We start from the raw sequence: 19,469 nt of genomic DNA on the forward strand, positions 1-19,469 counted from the left end.
CCCTGTGCAAAGGACCTCGCAGCACCCTCCAGCCCCAGCCCCGACCCCCCAGGGATGCAGACTGGCAGATACACCCTGCCCGTCCCCCGCCGCCCTCACTTCTTGTGCGCGTGGAAGGCGGCGTAGGTGAAGCTCTTCCCCTCGTACTCCATGAAGAACTTGCTGTCGCCCATCCGGATGTGGTAGACCTCATTGCCCGAGCAGCGTCCGTACATCCGCTGCCACTGCTCCGGGGACTCCTGGCCCTCCCTGCAATGACAGCAGCAGCATGCTGGGACGGGACCCCTGTTGTGTCAGGATGGGACCCCCCACGGTGCCGGGATGGGACCCCCCGGGTGCCGGCGCAGATGCCAGCACGCCAGCCAGCTCCCGGGGCAAAGCCGCACGGCGGGAGCGCTAATAAGCGCTGAAGCTACCATTTAGACCAACAAGGGTGAGGTTATGGCGACATATTTCCACGAGCTGTCGGTGTTCACAGGCTGAGGGCGAGCTCATTTTCATTTGTGATTTTAGTGCCTTTTTATCTAACGAGGGCTCCCGGGGGGTGCAGAGGCAGGGTTCTGAGCCTGTCTTGGCAAACAGCTCCAAGTGTGGAGCGAGAGTTCTCTGGGAAGGATGTTTCATAACTTTTGATGTCACATTACCCAAAATTCAGCCATTTCTGACCGGCCAAGGGGCGCAGGACCCACACCACTGCTTTGCCGGGCTGGCAGAACTCCTTCCAGCTGTGCTTTATATAAACCCACTGAACAGCCTGCAGAGTCCGGGTTTGCACGGGCTCTGAATTACCCTTCTCTCCAGCGGGACCATGCCAGTATAAAGACGACATTTTTATTCCCAGTCTCTGGAAAGGTGGTGTTGGCCAGCCCATCTGCCCTGCTGTTTTCCCCCTACAATATTGGCTTTTGCTCCTGACCTGGCTGGGGGTCCCAGGTCCCAGTGTGCTCCCCCAGACCCCCACCAGACCCCCACCCTAACCCCCCTGGGCCCACAGCCCCCACCGCCAGCTCTGCCATCGCTCCGTGCCCAGGCTGGGGTGGCAGAGGCGAGGGCAGGCAGCCGGGCAGGGGCAGGCAGGGGTGGGCAGGGGCAGGCAGGGGTGGGCAGGGGTGGGCAGGGGCAGGCAGGGGCAGGCAGGACTCACTGGCCGCGGGAGGTGTGCACCAGCAGCGTGATGAGGGTGGAGGTGGCGGGGCAGACGCAGTTCAGCGCCAGCATGGCGTATTTGCACTCCTCCTCGCAGACGACGTGATCTGAAAGGCAGAGGGGACCGTCACGGCGGGGAGGGGGACGGCCAGGTTCCTCAGCCGGCGGTGCCCGGGGATGCAGTAAATTTGGGGTGGTGTTGAGGGCTGGGTGCTTCCCCTTCCTGCCGGTCCGGGAGGGCTTTCAGCCGATCAACAGCCCACCGGGAACACCACAGATGGGATTAATGCAGGCAGGAAAGCAGGGATGCAGGCTGGAAACCAGCCAGGTGGACAGCAGCCCACCAAGGCCACCATCGCCGCATCTGCGGGGACGCACGCCGAGGCTCACGTGGGACTGGTGTGCCCGCACCCAGCCCGCCCCAGGGCAGCCAGCTCAGGCACATTGCTTTAGTGTGCATCGTGATAAAGGGGCTGGCGGCCCTGAAATATCTTCCAGCAGTCGGGAGGAGTCTCAGCACCAGGTCAGGGACTCCTCTGAGATGGAAACACTTCTGGAAACATCTCTGGTGGCAGGTAAGACAGTCCAGAGCAGCGAAGCGAGCAGTGCTGCCCGCTGCTGCGCAGCCCCTCCGACTCACCAGCAAACTTGACGTGAAACTTGTTTTCAGGCTTTAGGATCTGAACGTAGAGAGGACAGTTTGGAGCAAAATCTTTCACAGCCCAGGCTCTCAGGATGGTCTGGTGGTCCTAGCCGAGGAGAAGAGCAAGAGGTGCTTGTCTGATGGCTTATTTTCCCCAACGCTTCTACACCTGGGATGAACTGCAAAGCACCCAGCCACTGCGGAGATGTATGCCAGGGCTGCTCCAACACCCACTGCTAACGGGGGATCCCCTGCTCCCCAAAACCCAGCACCAATGGGAAACTGGGACAGCAGAGGGAAGGTGAGCCCGCAGGGGCTGGGACGGCGTGTCTCTGTGCCGTCCCCATGCCACCTCCGTGTTTCTCTGCGGTCACTGCCTGCCCACGGGGACCCTTCGGCAACTTCATTACAAGCAGGATCGCCAGGTGCCAAAGGAGGGAAGGGCCGGCAGCGGCTCAGCAGCAGGGAGGAAGCACAGCACCCTTCCCTCCGCGCATTAGCACCTGCAGAAAAGACCCCTCCAGCGGGGCCGCATGGGCTCAGCACGGCACGGGCAGACAGGAGCCACCGCCACGGCACGGGCAGCGTCCCTGGCACCGGCCGGCAGCAAGAGCTGTCACTGCTGCTACCTCCTCCCTCTCCCATGGCTCCAAAAACTAAGATCTTCCCAGCAAAGTCCCTGCCCAGGCTGGGGTAAGATTGCATTAGGTGAGGAGGTTTTTGGGGTGAGCTGCCCCAGGGCACGCGGGGTGCACAGCCTGTGCTGTGCTCAGAGCTCAGCACTCGAACCCCACGCTCTCGCCCCAGCTGCCTCCCGGCGTGCTCCTGTGGTGCGCAGAGGCAAGATGCAGCCATCGCCCCGGTCCCTTCTGGCCTGAGAAAGGAATAACCTCTGACCGTGCCATCCCCCAGGCCTGGCTTACCGCCGCGGTGCGGTCCACCTCGTTTCGGCTGCTGAGAATGAAGCAGGCTTCTCCGTTGTCCATCCTGCAAACAGAGAGCAGCGACCCCATGAATTGCATGGGCCAGCAAAGCCGGGCACCTGCCCGTACCAGCCAGGGCGCTGCCAGCCCCCTCCGAGACCCCTGCGAAGGCATGCAGGGACGCCCATCGTCATGCATCTGGGCTGCCATTACTGGGGACCCTCCTCCGCGGCTCCAAGGCCCACGGGCAGCTCAGCAGCGCAGCAGGACCAGCCTCGCCGTGGATGTGCAGCGTGTCCCTCTGCTCACTTGGCTCTCATGAGGTCCTGGTCCTTCAGCGCAGAGCCCTGGAGGTAGATCACTCGCTGTGACCACAGAGGGATCTGCAGGACTCGACGCACCTGGATATCCATCTCTGTTGGGCAAAGTATCACCACGTAGTAATCCTGAAAGAGAGAGGCTTGTGTGGGTCGGCAGGCTGGAGGTCCCGCACACACGAGCTGAGAAACGGGGTTTTGCTGCCTGAGCGAACAGCTCCTGTGGGGCTTCTGATATTTGTTCCCATGTGTGACACCCCCTGCCCCTGCTCGAGGGCCCTGCAAGGGTCTTGGAAAACACATCAGCAGTTTCACCACTCTGTTCTGCATGACAAGGCCAAAGCAGGCACATCTGCATGCCCAAAGTGGAGCCTCTTGCAGTTACAGACACAAGCAGGATTTTACAGCTTGAATGTGTGGAAGCAAGGCTGGGCGATGGTAATGAAGCATATGTGTTTTGGAATGAAATGCAAATCTGAAACATGTCTGCGATGCTTTCATCCTGGGGAGCTGGAAAGGCAGTCGTTTGCTCGAAGATCATGATTATGTGGGGATACTCTAGCTGGGTAAATCCCGCTGAAGTTTAGCAATTACATGTTCTGTTTCTGTCTGAGATTCTTCATTCAGTAAAGGCACCCTCAAATCTAGAAAAGTCCCTCTGGTCCCTCTCCATGGGCTTACACAGTGCTTTAACAGGCCTGGCCAGAAAACGGGGTGGATCAGGCAGAGAGCCCCATGGCTGAGATGGCCAAGGGAGGTGGCCGCAGGGTACCACTTGTCACCTCTCCTTGGCCAGTGGAGCACATGCTTCCCGGTGCTGGGCTGGATGGTTTTTACCCTATTCTTTGCTACAGCCACTGTAGCTGGGCAGGGCACTCGCCACCAGCAGCGACCCAGCTGTGCCCAGCAAGGCTGCGAGCCTGGCAAGGGCAAGCGTTGACCGAGCACATGAGAACGTGCCTGGTCCTCACCTGCAGGCGTGGGTGGGCGTAAAACTCGTTGAGGAAGTCCATGAGGAGATCAATCTTGAGGGAGCTGACACAAAGGACGACGTGTTTCTCTGTCTGGGCACGGTGACGGCTGTAATTGCCTCCCGACTTCTGCCGCTCCATCCACAGGTAGACGAGCTCCTCGAACTGCAAACAAAGGCAGAGAGCTGACATCCCCATCGGCGGGGCTGCCCAGGTCCAGGCTCTGCATCCCTCTCCATCCTTGGGCTCAGGGATCTAACCTGGAGCGGCAGCACGACCAAGGCGACACAAATCATTATCACGACGAGGAGCTGGGAGGGCCAGATCTTTGGTGTCACGTCTCCATAGCCCACGGTGGAAAAGGTGACGATGCAGAAATAGAAGGACTTGAAGAGGGAGAGCTTCTCACCTGCTCTTTCTAAATGCTGGATGCCACAGGTCCTGGGGGGAGAAAGCACACATCACAGTGACTGCTTCCCTGCCTGGGAGATGGGCACTGCCCGTAGCTCCTGCTGAAGTCAGCGGGAAACCCTAAAGGGTGACTTATGCCCATGTCCATGGAAGAAATTTGTCTGTAACACGCTGTCAGCATCAGCAGTGGATTTATGTCACCAAGAGAAATGATTCAGCTAGTGGCGCTTACAGACAAAGGAGTTAGTGTGATGTGGTTGCTCACCAAAGCAGCATGGGGAAGTTTAGGTCCCAGGTGATGGGTCACACTAAGACCGTGCCATGGATGGCATGTTGAACATCACCTGGAGGCTATTGCAAAAACACAGAAATGTGGAAGCAAGCAGCTGTCCCAGTAAGGCTTTGGGGGGACTCAGCCTAGGGGAAGGGCTCCCACTTATCATGGGGCTGCGTGCCGGCAGGCAGGGGCAGATCCCGTCGCCCACTCCTGGCCCTGTGCCGCTGCCCTTGCACAGCCGTGCCGCAGAGCCACCTGGCTCCCCGCGGTTAGGCAGGCAGCATAACTCCACAAACCTGCAGTTTCAAAGTCATCTTGCTAAACGCAAGCATCACCTAAGTCGTCCTGGACCCGAATTGTAGCCCTGCTGCATCCTCCAAGAAACACATCCACGGCCCCAGCAGGCAGGAGGTGCCACGGGCAGGGAGCACTGATGAGCTCCAAAATTGCGTTAGTCATTCACATCAGAGGATCGACTTTATTGCCAAAGACTCATGAGCCTAAGCGCTTCATTTCCTGTCCGTTCAGCAACTTAATTGGTATTATGTGCTTCAAATCCAGACCAAGGGAGCCAGAGGAAAATTCAAGAAGCCTAATTCAAAGCTAAGTACCCAGCGATGAGAACCGACTCCTTTATAGAGAGACGCCCTTGTTGTTGGCAACACGCGGGGTAAAGGGCCCAGTTAATTAGCAGGAGCCCCAGTGGCCTATTACACAAATGAGCTCAGCAGCCATAGCAACTTGGTGCGGAGGAAGAGCGCGGTCAGAGCTGGCGAGTGCAATGGGTCCTGGTGAATGAGCCGTCACACGCGTCCGAGCCCGTGTCCCCGCGGGAAGCCGCTGTCCCTGCCCTTGACCCTGCAGCACTCCCAGCCCTGCTCCGAGACGTGTGTCTCCGCATCACCCAGCTCCCTCCGACAACGCCCTCATCCTCACACGCGCCCATTAAAAAGTCTGTATTAAAATCATATAATTAGGGAGGATAATTAGTTTCTAAAATAGGAATTGATCTTCCCAGCGTTCAGTGCGCTGCGGAATGAAGCAAGGCAGGGAGGAGCCCGGCGCCGGGGGGCTGGTGGTGCAGGGGGTCCTCCCAAAGCTCCAGCAGACGTGGCTGTGCCCAAGCCAAAGCCCATGGATGCACGTGGAAACCTGGGGCACGCTCCTCGCCATGGCTCCCCCGATTCCAAAACTCAGCCCGAGGAACTGAGACTTGTCCCATTAGCAAAGAAAGGATGCCAAAGACTTGGGAGCTCAATCTGATCAGCAGCCCTGCACAATTATGATTTCTTCAGCGTGCACAAACCTCTCGGGCTGAAAAATCAAGCTAGAAGACACCGCTTAAAGGCAGAACCTCCTCCAGCTTCCCTTAACTGGTTTAGTGTGGACTTGGTAATGTTAGGTTAATGGTTGGACTGGATGACCTTAAAGGTCTTTTCCAACCTAAACGATTCTATGATTCTATGATTCTATAAATTCCCACGTTATGTCCTGGCAGTGCCATCCCACCACAGCTGGGAAGGTCCCACCCCACCTCCCCCTCCTGTAAGCCCTGCGAGAGCCCGGCCCCGCCAGCCACCCCTGGGACACGCAAAGCTGATTTCCCTGGGTGAAGAAGGTGGCTTAGTGAAAAGAAGAGCAACACTCACCCCGTGAAAACGAGACACAGGAGGGTGCAGATCAGAATGAGCACCTGGTTAAACATCGCAGACTGGGTCCTTTGTATGGCTCGGTGCAGGTCGTTCTGGGGAGAGAGGAGAGGACTCACCAACTCGGGGAGGCTGAGGGTAAAGTACTCCTCCAAGTACCAGCTGCCGCCTTGCTGGCTCCAGCAATGCCCCCGCAGATGGAGGTCAGGCCAGGATTTGGCCCTTGAAAAGGGACGTGCATTTCTGTGAGCAGGTCTGGGCTCTGCTGCCGGGAGAGACAGCTCGAGTGCGCACGTGGGAATGCCTGGAATATCTCATCCTGCTGAAATACCATATCCTGGGGACAGCTGGAGGCCGTGTCTGTCAATACATGGCCAACAGAGTCAACGTGGCTCATACACTGAAGGGCTCCTGCTCAGGTCCATAGCCCAGCATCACCAGCTGGCAAAGCCTCACCTCCCACCAACCCTGGCACGGCTGCATGTACTGAGCACCAAAAACCAAGAATCGGCCGCAGGCGAGGGCCCCCCTCCCGGCCACGCCACCCTTGGCATCCCCAGGGCAGAGGGACCCAGGGTGAAAGGGGTGGGACGCGTCTGGTCACTCACAATCATGTTCTCCAGGGCGTACTTGGCGAGCCAGCAGTTCAGAAACACGGGAATGAACAAATTCCGCAAAGGAGGCCAGAATATCTATGAAAGCAAGAGTTACTCGTGGAAAAAAACATGTTATCTATCAGAAAAAGCTATAAACAGCCAATTCAAACCCTGTCGGGAAGGATCCATCTCCAAACTGGAAGATGGAATGATCCATCTTTCAGCTGCAATAGGGCAGCTGAAAACGAGGATGGGTTTTGGGATAATGCTCCAGAGAAAGTCATTATGTTGAAAAATATTGAAGAAAAAAAATTTCCTGCCAGCTTTAAATATTACTTGGCCAGACATCCATTTTTTCTTTATTTCATCACCAAAACTACAGTACTTATTAAACTTAAAAGCTGCTTCAAAATGTCACTGGGAAACACTCACCGTGATAATAAATGGCACCGTGTTGATCATCTCAAGGATGAATGAAATGCGAAAAATCTGTTCCCAGATGTTCCCCTGAGGAATTAAAACCAAATAATAATTAAATAAGCTTAAAAATCTGCCAAATGACAATTAAAAAGCTCCCACTCTGCCACAGACTCTGCTAGAGGGGGGAAGTACAGCAGAGCAGCCAGAAAGATGCTCGGGTTTGCCTGCGGGAGAGATGCCGTGCTGGCGGCAGGCAGGCTGCTGTCAGAAACGCCTTCCCAAACTGTTCGGTCCTTTCCGCAGCCACGATGTCCCTCTGTCCGTCACTGCCGCTGCCCAAAGCCAGGTGACAACCGCGCTTTGGGCAAGGACGGGGAATGAGAGGGATGGGTACAGGTCACCGGCGCTCAAACCAGGCGGGTGACGCAGGGTCTGAGTCTTTTCTGCCAGCCGTCCCAGGGACCCCGAGAAGATGCCATTTGTTAAGGTCACTTTTCTTGGCCGTTTTAAGGGGCTGCGATCCAAAGCAGCCAGCCTGTGCCTCTCCCGGTCTGGCCTGGAGCAGTGCCTGCTACCTCCGGAGGCAGCAGACCTCGGCACAAGCAGGGGTCATGCTGCCGAGCTCAGCTCCAGGTCCTCAACCTCAGGAAACGCAGCGCGTGTCAATCTGGCCCCCGAAAAAAGCAGCGACCCTTTGTAAAACAGGTCTGCATTTAAAGGAAGGTGGAAAAAGAAGAGATCCCCCCAGCTCTGCTCTGCCAAACACTTATCCAGCAGCCCGAGGGGGAATGAGAAAGGAAGACAGCCACAGCCAGCTGAGACATCGCCGAGACAAGCGTCCTCGCAGGATTCTTCAGGCTTCGGACGGCTCGAAGACAGAGAAATGAATTCACGCCGGGGGGCCAGACCCAGACTGCGCATCACTGTCCACCGCCCACCCTGGGCCACGTACCTTGTAGCTGAGATAGATGAGCAGCATGGTCTCCAGAAAGCTGATTAAAGCTATGCTGACCTGCAGAGACAGACAGGCAAAGGCCGCTGCGGGCTCGTTCCGTGCACCGGCAGCCGATCAGAGCCTGCGGGCGCCTCTGCCGAGCGAGCTCTCCCTCCTCCCGAGCCCGCGGGTATGGCAAACGTGGGCCCGTTCGCTCGATTCCTCTGCACCCGCTCGTGTGAATGCCTGCCACGCAGGAGGAACCGGCATGCAGGCAGCCCTGAGCAGAAGCCGACGGGCGCTCATCCCTCCCACAAGCGATTCCCCAGGCAGCTGCCCAGCCTGAAAATAGCCCGGTACTGGTACAGCTGCACCCAGGCTGGGGAGGAGCTGAGCCAGCCTCATGATTTTCTCTCCCTACAGCTCCTCCTCTCCTATCGGCCCCTGGGATTTTCACCCAGGGCCATGTCATTGCTCCCAGCAGAAGCCCCAGCTGATTTTCCGCTCACCCAAGAGAACCCGTTGCCCCTCGCTGTTGCGGGCAGAGGATGCACAGAGACGCGCTGGCGGCAGAGCTCAAACCCCAGCTCCTGCTGCGCTCCTGCACGACCATGCCCGAGGTCCGGGCACTCACCTGCACAGCCCACAGCGGCATTTTTCTATCCACCCAGAAGATGTGTGACCTGCGAAGAAAATTCAAAAAGGATCTAAACTGTAGCCCAACTAGCAGTGCCTTTACCCTCCACCGAACGCAAATCTGAGGCCGTCACTGACGCATGATCCAGCACAGGACTGGTACTGGTGTGCCTTACTGCACGGTTTGTTCAAGCAGCCTCGGCACTGGGAATAAACCATTCCCAAATGTGCAGCCACAGGCACTTGCCGATTGACTTGACGCCGGGGTGCTGCTCCGCATCCCTCGAGCAGCCCCGTGACCAAGAAATGGCCACGGGCAGCTGCCAGCACCAGCCACGTCCCTCACTGCATTCCCACATCCCGGCAGAGCCGGACCCCAGCACTGGAGCAACTCTCAACTCACCAGTTTATCTTCGTGGACTGGTTGAACGCCGTGTAATTCTGCTTTTCGCATTCCCAGCTAGGAGGAGAAAGACAAAGCAGGGAAAAGCAGTCGGGGGGTGGGGAGGAAGGAGAAGGGGTGCTGGCGTGGACTCCCCGGGCTCACGGGGTGCCCTCTCCGCTCTCGTCTCATGCTGGGGGAGGCACCCAGAAAACACTCCCGTGGGTCCAAACACACACTGGTCCCTATAGCTGGGGCTTTCCACAGGAGCCTAGCTCACCCAGACAGTTTTTAACATCTTATTTCTGGAGAATAAGACCTGTCGGGTACTTCAGCCCGTACCAGAGATGCTGCGAAATGCTGCTACTCGCCAGGCACGGGGCTCCCTGTGCACCCTGCTCCAACACAGGGCTGCAGCTGGGAATTACCAGGTTACAATTAGCAAAAGCTGCTGAGCTTCGGCTTCTAGGACAAGGCTAGCTGGGCCCCGAGCAGCCAGCCAGGCAGGCAGCACCGAAGCCAAGCTCTCCCCCTGCCAGGGATGCGTTCCCCCCGGCCAGCCTTTATTTTGCTACACACCAGGAAAGTGGACTTTCCTGAACTGCAGCTACGCTAAACCCTTCCAGGATAGGCATCTGCGTCACGCTTAATTCTTCCAGATTTGAAACCACTTTTGGACAATGCAGAAGTACTTGGTAGTCCGCAACCTTTACAAAGAGAAAATCAAATTGCTAATTCTCCTAGCTCTTGGGGAAAAAAAAACCACACCGTATGTGAGCTAAACAAAGCAAGGACATATTAAAAATAGGCTTATACTGAAACCCAGAGCAAAGCTGATGTATGTAATCATCTGTCACCTCGGGGATCTAAATGGCAAAACGTATTTCCTTCCCAAACACTTAAATGGGATTTAGCATAAGTGTCTTCAAGGGCATCAGGATTTAGAAAACGCTTGCATGGTGAAGCCCTGTAATCATGAGCTCTCGCCTGCGTCTGAAAGCCACGCTGCACCCCTGACCGTTAGATTTGGCATTTGGGAATGGACATGACGCTGAATTTTTCCACCACCTTCCCACTGTGCAGGGCCAGCGGATGCCCAGACGCCTGTCCATGGGGTTTGAGCAGGCAGCAAAGCCCACCGGACCGGCAAGTTTGGCTAAACTACCAATTCAAACAGCGGGAGTGAGAAAACCCATCCGTCGTGCATCTTCACGCCTGCCGTGAGTAGCTGCCATCACGTCCGTGCTCCCCGTTGCACACAGGGGGTGCGGGGAGCCCGGCGGCAGCGGCACTCACCAGCCTATGCCCTCCTCCGGGTTGTCGAGCAGGACGCGGACGATGTACAGGAGGCAGGTGAGCAGCTTCAGCGAGAAGTTGAAGAGCCGGATCCTCAGGCCTGTGGCAGAGGGGAGCACGGCGTGGGCCAGGCAGCGTACCCCGGGCACGCCATGCACCCCATGCATCCCGTGCAACCCATGCATCCCATGCACCCCAGGCACCCCACAGCACAGCCTCTTTCATTTCCCACAAGCTTTGCAGGGCCCCGCTGAGCCCCGGGGGAGCCGCAGAAGCCCCAGGGCAGCACACAAACGTTGCTCACGCTTTGCCCGGGGCTCTACGTGTCCTACCAGTGTCAACTATATAGCAGACTAATACAGAAATAAATAACGATGAGTCAGCTCCTCGCTGACCCCAATAGATGTGAGACACAAATGAGAGAGCTGCCGGAGTGTATCCCCCTCATTAGCAGGCATCCATCGAAAAGCATCAGACAGGCAGGGCCAGGGCTCCGCTGTGCTCACCGCGCTGCAAACAGCTTACAGGAGGAGCGACGGTGAGAAAAAGCTGCTGCTTTATCCGCTCTCCCTCCCCAGCCAGTTCATCGGGTTATTACTCAAATTACAAGTGAGAAATCACATTTTCATTAAAAACTTCCCCGTGGGCACCCTGTTGTGCTGCGCTCCAGCTTTTCAACAAGGCGACAGGATGCAGGGAGGAAAAGAAAATGTGAATTTATAAATTAACGAGCAGACTCCCTCCAGACAGCTAATGGCATCTCAGAGAAAGAAAATAAAAACACCATTAATCAAGTGGAGGCTAATCTGGATGGCTGAAGCAGAAGCGGGTAACTCATAGCCTGCCTCGGCTGGCCCCACAGCCACTGACCTCCCTGTGGGCATGGAAAGCGTCGCCGGCTCCGTGGTGGAGTAATTTGCTCCTTGACCCTCCCCGGGCAGCTCCCGACACCCACCCTGCTCCCGGCCAATTTGTCCCAGCTGGGTCCTGCGCTGTGTTTGTCCCCAAGCGAGCGAAGGCGGCAGGCGGCATCCCTTCCTCCCCGTGCAACCGCGTCCCCCCCCCAACCCAAGTTGGCCAACACCCAACAGAAAGGCCAACAGGCAGCAGCAGCCCTGGGCTGGGCAGCCAGCGCTGGGGACACACAGGGAACCAGCCACCAGCAGATGGCAATGGCTTCTCGTCCCACCAGGACGGAGCGCGGCTCTCCAGCTCGGGCAGGGTTTGGTTTCTGCCGGCAGACACTCGGGCTTGGTGTCGGCAGACACTGAGACTCCACGGAGCACTCACTCGATCGCTGGTTTTTGATGAAGAAGAGCTTCAGCCGCTCCTTGAAGGTGTTTTCATTCACGTAGAACTCGACCTGCACCCTGTGGGGAAAGGACCCAGAGAAGCCTGTCAGTGGGGCAGGAGGTTGGACCTGGAGCCCCCAAGTGCCCTGTCCCCCTGTCCCAGCTGGGTGACCCCCCCAGAGCAGCCCACAGCAGACCCCGGGCTCATCCTGGGCTCCCAGCTGCTCCCAGCGTACCAAATCACCAGTACCACCAGCCGTGAGCACCAAGACGTGGCACAGTGACGACTACCAAAGCAGCCGATGCGACCCACGGGGCCAGGTCTACTTTGGGTTAAGGGCTTTGCTTTCATTCACGTGCAACCAGCTGACATCAGACTTGCAAACTTCTCCTTTCCCGCACACTTTACAACGTTCAAAGCCTCTCAGAAAAGCGGTGGCCTTGGAGCAGTCTCCTCCAGCAATGCTCTATCTGCTCCGACCCTCCGTGGCTGCAGCAGAGCAGGAGCCGGCGAGGGCGATGTCCCCGGTGTGCCCATGCCTTGGCTCTGCCCGGGTAGGAGCAACGTTTAGCATTGAAGCTGTTAAAAAACAAATCCGATCTAAAAGGAGAAAAATTCCCTTTGTTGCTTAGATACCACATTTGGCCATTCCAGAAAAACCCAGGAGCTGCCAACCAACTCCGAACGTCACTTGGCATTTGGAGCCGCTGGTGGCTTGTGTCACCGGGACAGAGAGCCGCCCGTGGGGACACTTCGCAGAAACCAGCCGGGAGGAGCCGTGGGTGAAACTGGAAATGTCCCGTCCACCGCTGTGACCACCATGGGCACTTCTTCATCTTCAGCTGCCCCAGTCTCCATCGCTGACCCCCACCCGCAGCCCTGCCGGTCCCCACGTGCCGGGTGGGTGCCCGCGACCGTGCGGATGGGGGAAAGCTTGGAAAGGCTGGAGGTTCCTCACCACGGATATCAGCGGGGTCTGGGATCAAGCACACCTGGATTAAGGGTGTGCAAGCAATAACCGGTCCCTGCTCAGCTCATCTGCCACCCGCCCCTCCTATTACTTTATAAACGCCCGCAGCCCTTTGCAAACTCACTTATTGACAGCAGGCAGGGTTATAAATTACACTGCTGCCTGCCAAGTGCAGGCTAAAAGGGAATGGTTCCTGATGCCTCCGCTTTAGACTCTGAGCAAGACAAAGTCTCTTCATTACTGTTACAGCTGATGATGGAGTTAAGTGCAACGAATTAGCCGTTTCCCCTATTTCACTGTATTCAAGAAACCTCTTAAGTAAGTGCTACTATTACTACTGTATTTTTAACTGCTTGGAAGAAGGTCATTGAGATCGCATTAATCAGGCATATTACCAAGCCGAGGCATACACCGAGGCGAGCAAATTCACAATGACAGTCATTAAACCTACCACCCCATTTTATGTCGCCTGTGCAACCCCTGCGCACACGTGTTGCCGGCTCCAGCCGAGCATGCCGCCTGGCACACGCCGCCGACTCATGATTTATTGGAAAGCAGCTGCTACTCGCTCTGACAACAGAGGTATAAACTAATATTTACGGAGCGTTAATGCTGAGCTGATCAGGCAGTAAATTGGGAAAGGGTTTTATGAGACCGTCCTTGCTCGGGAATCCCTCGTCCTGGTACCCACCGGTGCCCGCTGGCATTTCACAGCCAGCCTGACCACTCGTGGGGAAACCACCCGGTGTGTAAGAAGCGTGGCACACCCGTGAGAGCTCCTCGGGGTTTCTCGTGGACGCCCTTATCAGGTTGAAAAGTCAGATTTTTTTTTAATTTACAAGGCTCTCGTGTACAAAAAGCAAATGCATGGAGAGAAACCTATCCCCTCAGGCATGATAGCTGGGATAAAATTTTATACAGGCTATAAAACTTTATACACTTCTGCCATAAGCCAGTAACTGCTCTCTGGCTTAACCTCCCTTGGAGGGACACGGAAAATCACGGGTGGCTGGCAGGGATGCGCTGACGGGCGCGGGGTGGCTGAGCCGCTGTAAGAGCCCGGCTTCAGCATCTCCCTAACGCTGCTCCCCGCACAGCCTGGACCCGAGGCAGCAGCCGGGAGGTGGGCGATCTGCTGCGGGCAGAGCCGAGGGGTTCATCTTGTCCCCACGGACGGAGCCAAAGAGGAAAGAAATCAGAAGCCGTCACTGGGAAGCAAATGCTGAGCTCCCATCGCCCACCCGCAGGCGCATCCCCTGCAGACCCTGCGCCCTGCCCGGCTCCCTCGGGGGGATGTCACACACAGAGCAGCTCCGTAACGGAGGTGACAATAACCCACGGCCTCGGTGGGGCAGGCTCCAATCTCCGTGAAGACATTTGCCATTTTCTGCTGGTTACGATGCGAAGGGGAAGGACGCCGGGGTACGGCTGGCCAGCGCTCAGCAAACCCATCAGCAGTGATGTGAGAGCGGCAGGACGTTTCATAGCATCACGTGAGGGAAAAGCTAAACCACAAATGCACCCGAGGCGGCAGCTGCGGGGTTTGACCAAGAACATACCTCGCCCCAAACGTCCCCAGCCGGCAGCAGCAGGGATGAGAGCTGAGCCCGCATCTCCCCCGGGGCCCCGATGCTCGCGGGGACCGGCAGCCTAAGGGGCAGGGAGGGCGGCCGGGGGGGGGCTGTGCACCGAACCCGGTGCGTGCTCACCAGCCGCGCTCGCTGGCAGGAGAAGGGAGCGGGGAGGTGGGCGGGCGACCGCGGACCCTGCTGCGGGGACCACGAGCGCTGGGGAGCGAGCGGGAGAATTTACGAGCGCTGGCTCAGCCAGCACGGTGCCTTAGCAGCGAGCAGCCATAAATGCAGAGCTTCGTAAGCACAGCTTTAACATGGTAAAATTAATCATTTCCCAAAGCCAGACTTGGCAAATAATTTATCTGTGTCAGGTCATAAATCAGCTGCCGCAACTGCTCACGACACCGTGCGCACAAGCTAATTGCTCTTTCTCCTTATTAAGAACGCCCAGAAATGCCAGGAGCTGGCCTTCAGCTCCGTCGTGAGCGCTGGGCACCCCATTCATCAGAGTCCCTGAGGATTAAGCGCATCGAGGAGAGGGAGACTTCAGGGAGCACGATTCCTCTCCCAGACATTTGCCTCCGTACTGAAGAAACAAACAGCGATATAAATCTCTGTCGCCAGACAGATGGTTTGCTGATCTATAGTGTTGCAGCCCACCTCGAGACTATGAATATAAACGCTGACGGATAAGAGAACTGAATGATTAGAAGAGATCTAACTTTTTATGACAAAGTAGATCGCGTATTCATCCGTCACAACGGCCGCAGGAAGAAGAAACACTTGGAAAGCAACAGAAGGAGGTCTTGGGGGGGCGAAAGAGAGTGTTTATCACTGCAACAAGGTGAAGAAATAGAAGCGTGCAGAAAGAACACGTTCCTGTGCAGACAACTTGCCCTCGCTGCTTTCTGGGCTGAGCCCCTGGCGTTGTATGGGACCCTGCGGCCGCGGCTCTATGGGACCCGAGCCCCGGCAGCCCTGGGCGACCGTCCCACGGGGCTTCTGTCTGGAGGAGGAGGGAGGGCAGAGCGCGGGCTCGGCGTGACGGGGACCAGGACGTCACCCCGGTCCACCCGCCCCGGCGCTGGCACCCGCTCTGCAGCGCCAGGTTAGCCCCGCACCCCAGAGCCGACCCACGGCTGAACGGGTGATGGCTTTTACCAGGCAGCAGCAATCATCCCAAAGCATCGAAGCTCCTACTCCGTTTCCAGCTGAGGGAAGGAGATTATATCATCTAAAACGTACCCTTTAATTTTGTTGCCAAGAAGTTGGCTTCAAATAAAAAGCAAGCTAAACTCCGTCTGCGTCACCGCCCTGAATCACAAATCCCCAAAGGTTCCCATTTCACAGAATCTCAGCCGAGCCGGTCCATTTAAACCGCCTGCATCCCAGCCAGCGCCGCCGGGCATCCCTCCCTCGCCTCGCCCCGGCCGCACCTCCCCGGGCCACGCAGATAATCATCACGGTACAAGTTTAGTTACAAGCCCTCTGCTTGGAAGGGTAATTACCGCTATTATGCACTTCATAACGTCTGAGCAATTTCATTTTCTTCGCTCGGTTATTTATTGTCCTTTATTAACCTAAGATTAGAGGCAATTTGTTCTAAGATGATGAGCTCCCAAAAAAAGACACAAGAGTTTGTTTGGGAAAGTACAGGAAGCGAGACCAGGATGAGCACAGCCCAGCTCACCGGCATTAAAATAGCCACCGAGGAGCACAGCCCCGACTCCATACTTGTACCTTCCCTGGTGAGCTGGGGATAAACGTGCTCCCCTTAAAGACAAGCAAACCACAAAAAACAGCAACCCACGTGCAGCCCCACGCCAGGGCAAACCCGCCCGGGCAGTGCAGACGGGGACGGGGGGGACGGAGACGTACCCCCGGGCTCCGCGTCCCCGGGAGACTTACATGGGCGGTTGGGTGCTGGCAGCTCCGCTCCGGTCCCCACGGCATGTGACAGCTGCCGGGCATGGCCTGAAAACTGAGCCGGCCCCAAAAATCCACCGTACAGCCAAGGGAGCGAGCTGCCACCCCCTGTGCCGGGACACTGCCCAAAGCCTCCCTCCTGCTTTCTAAAGAAGGGCTTTGGTGCCCAGGCAACTTTTGTTCTCGTTCACAATAGAGACTTCTTGCCATGAGAAGCGTATTTTCAAATAAACATGGCTCCTGAAGGACAAGAAAAAGTCTCAGCATGTCTCCATAGCTCCAGTCCTCGCTCGCACGCCCCGGCTGGGCAAGAAATGCCATTCTTGTTCCAGGAAAACTCTCAAGAAACTTCCCCCATCGTGTTGCGGGATGCAAATGAGACTTTTCAGAGATTTGGGGGGAAAAAAGACCAAAACAAACCCAAAATCTCTGCATTCTGGTAGCCGCCAACACCCACCTCTGCCAAGACAGCATAGTCTCAAACGAGACCCCGCTTCATCCCCCGACTCTGGCTGAGCCCCAGGATGGCTCTGCGTCCTCCCTGCAAAACCACGTGGGTCAAACACGTAAGAAACGTGGCTGGGGCATGCAATAGCTGAAATTAAAGAGATGTGCTGGTGGCCCAGGTGGGCTCGCCGGGCACGGGCTGTGGGTACCAGATGCAGCCCCGGGCAGAGGAAGGTGAGGAGAAGCACACAGGTCTGCAACGTTTCCGCTCTCAGCATCCCGCAGCGCAAGGAACAGCAGAGGGTACGGTGCAAAAGGCAGCGTGCTGCTCGGCAAAGGCACCGCACCGCAGCCGGGCCGTCCCCGCTCCTTCGCCCAAGCCACCGGCCCGGCACAGAGCCCCGCGGCAGGCCAGGACGGCTGCCAGCCCCTCTGCCCCGCAGCCAGCCCGGCACATGGCATCTCCGCGAGGCACCGCGCCTGGGGAGGCCGAGCAGAGGCCAAAGTCCTTCCCGAATAAACACGGAGCCAGCCAGCTCGAGGCTCAGATACCTGCCGACGGCAACCACACGAACTAGCCAGATACAGCTCCCGCAGCTGCCACCATCCTGATTTCCTTTGGGGATGCTCTTTCCTTTTTTCCGTCGTTTTCTTGACGCTAACATGCACGCGGGTACCAAAGCTACAGCGAGACGGATGACATCGAGTGAGCTTTGCGCACTGAACACCACCGCTGCGGTACATTCATTTGCCATCCTCGATCCATCCGGAGGCAAGCGGAGGACAGGGGGGGCCAGCTACGGCCCTTGCCACCACAGCTCCCAGCTCGCCGGCGCGATGAGCTGCTCCCAGCACACGGCTTTGAGATGGGAAGCGGGAATAGCTGTGCGGCTGTGTGCGTATCGAAAACCTGAGCGCCTGCCAAAGTGAGAAACAGGGAACAGGCTGCCCCCACGCTCAATAAGCAGTAATTGAACAATTACTCAAAGGAGGAGGGTTGTGGGTTTCAACGAGGCTGTACCGGCTCAGTGCCGTCGAGAAAACAGCTTCAAAACCACACAGGGCTGCACGGCTCTCGCGGGGAGCATCTCCTGCCGCAGCCCTGCCGTCCCCTGCATCCCCACCGCGCACCGGGCAGCGCGCGGGGACCAGCCCGAAACAAGGGCTCTGCAAAATCCCACCGGGCAGGACTGACGCCGCGCCGCAAGCTTGATGCCGTGCCGCAAGCCGAACGCGGCTGGACGGCCGGCCGCTCCCCCACCGAGCCACGTAGCACCGCCAGCACGCTCACCGGCGCCGCGGCCGGGAGCTTTCCTCCATGAACATCTCCGCTTCTCCAGGGGTTTATCAAACACCCGCAAACATCCCTCACTGCAGCAGCTTCTCCAATAAAAGTCTGGCACGTTTTTAAACAAGAAAGCACAAAGCAACCGGAGAGGGACTGGGAGCCGGGGTATTGCTTGCCTCTCCCCATTTTGGGGGCCAACGCTGCCGACCCGCAGAGGGAAGGGGAGAGGGGAGACCTGTCTCAGGGGGAAGGGCCGGGACCAGGAGGGCAGGTTTCAGCACCTGGGAGGTATGTGAGAGCACCTGGAAGAGCAGTGGGAGAGTCTGTGTGGTCCAAAAGGCCAAGCACTGCAAACAGGGGAAATCTGCTCATTTCCTACGAATCGCTCTCGCCCCCCCATCCCGTAGTCGGTGCGATACCGAAGCCACTTTCCCCTTGTTCTGCAGAGTCCCAGGCAATCCCCATGGATCGTGGCACCGGCCAGCCCTGAGGCACTCAGCAGGTCCCACATCAGCCTCTTGCAGGCACCGTTGTAGCCACCATCGCAGCCCCCATGGCACCGTTGTAGCCACCATGGCCTGTCACAGCCCCCATGGCACCATTGTAGCCACCATGGCTGCATTGCAGCCACCATAGCACCACTGTAGCCACCATGACCCCATCGCAGCAACCATGACCCCGTTACAGCCCCCATGGCCCTGTCGCAGCCGCCATGACCCCGTCACAGCCACCACGGCCCCATCGCAGCCACCATTGTAGCCACCATGGCCCCGTCACAGCCCCTATGGCACCACTGTAGCCCCCATGGCCCTATCGCAGCCACTGTGGTCCCGTCACAGCCACCGTGGCCCCATCGTAGCCACCGTGGCCCCGTCGCAGCCACCGTGGCCCCATCGTAGCCACCGTGGCCCCATCGTAGCCACCGTGGCCCCGTTGCAGGCACCGTGGCCCCGTTGCAACCACCGTGGCCCCATCGCAGCCCCGTGGGAAGGCAGCTGCTCCCGCCAGCTCCAGCCTCTTGGCCAGGCTGCCGGAGCGGCCCCACCACGCGGATGGAGCACTCTGAGCCACGATACACACAGCTCCAGGAATGAGTTTGCTGAGCTGCTCGGGCTCCGGGCAGAGAACGTGCTGAGGCACATCACAAACGATGATCAGCAAAATTGAGTCCCACACCAATAGACACGCTGCGCTGGGAGCCAGGATGCTGTGGCACACATTGCCCCAGGACGGGCTCAAAATCTTGTTTCTTCAAGATTTCATGCATTTACCATGAGAATAAATCAGAAAAAAAAGCATCTCCTGTCTTATTACGGAGTGTGATTTTTGCCCAAAGAAAGGAGCGATATTGCCAACCACTCTGCAGCAAA

The 19,469-nt window shown here is 57.5% G+C and overlaps 1 protein-coding gene across 2 annotated transcripts in view; it reads right to left on the bottom strand.

Annotated features, from left to right (window-relative positions):
• KCNT1 (potassium sodium-activated channel subfamily T member 1) overlaps nt 1-19,469 on the bottom strand; it is a 74,010-nt gene that overhangs the window by 13,433 nt on the left and 41,108 nt on the right. The window contains exons 2-16 of one of the 2 annotated variants that reach the window (XM_075716482.1): nt 11,892-11,971; nt 10,602-10,701; nt 9,327-9,383; nt 8,922-8,970; nt 8,306-8,365; nt 7,366-7,440; nt 6,946-7,029; nt 6,338-6,432; nt 4,261-4,441; nt 4,001-4,165; nt 3,022-3,158; nt 2,713-2,776; nt 1,787-1,895; nt 1,145-1,253; nt 100-249 (exon numbers count right to left, since the gene is read on the bottom strand). In XM_075716482.1, coding sequence (XP_075572597.1) covers nt 100-249; nt 1,145-1,253; nt 1,787-1,895; nt 2,713-2,776; nt 3,022-3,158; nt 4,001-4,165; nt 4,261-4,441; nt 6,338-6,432; nt 6,946-7,029; nt 7,366-7,440; nt 8,306-8,365; nt 8,922-8,970; nt 9,327-9,383; nt 10,602-10,701; nt 11,892-11,971 — 1,515 coding nt within the window. The remainder of the gene's footprint in view (nt 1-99; nt 250-1,144; nt 1,254-1,786; nt 1,896-2,712; nt 2,777-3,021; nt 3,159-4,000; nt 4,166-4,260; nt 4,442-6,337; nt 6,433-6,945; nt 7,030-7,365; nt 7,441-8,305; nt 8,366-8,921; nt 8,971-9,326; nt 9,384-10,601; nt 10,702-11,891; nt 11,972-19,469) is intronic. The other variant, XM_075716483.1, reaches the window with a different exon arrangement.

Source organism: Pelecanus crispus, chromosome 9, assembly GCF_030463565.1.
Source record: "Pelecanus crispus isolate bPelCri1 chromosome 9, bPelCri1.pri, whole genome shotgun sequence".
NCBI lineage: Eukaryota > Metazoa > Chordata > Aves > Pelecaniformes > Pelecanidae > Pelecanus > Pelecanus crispus.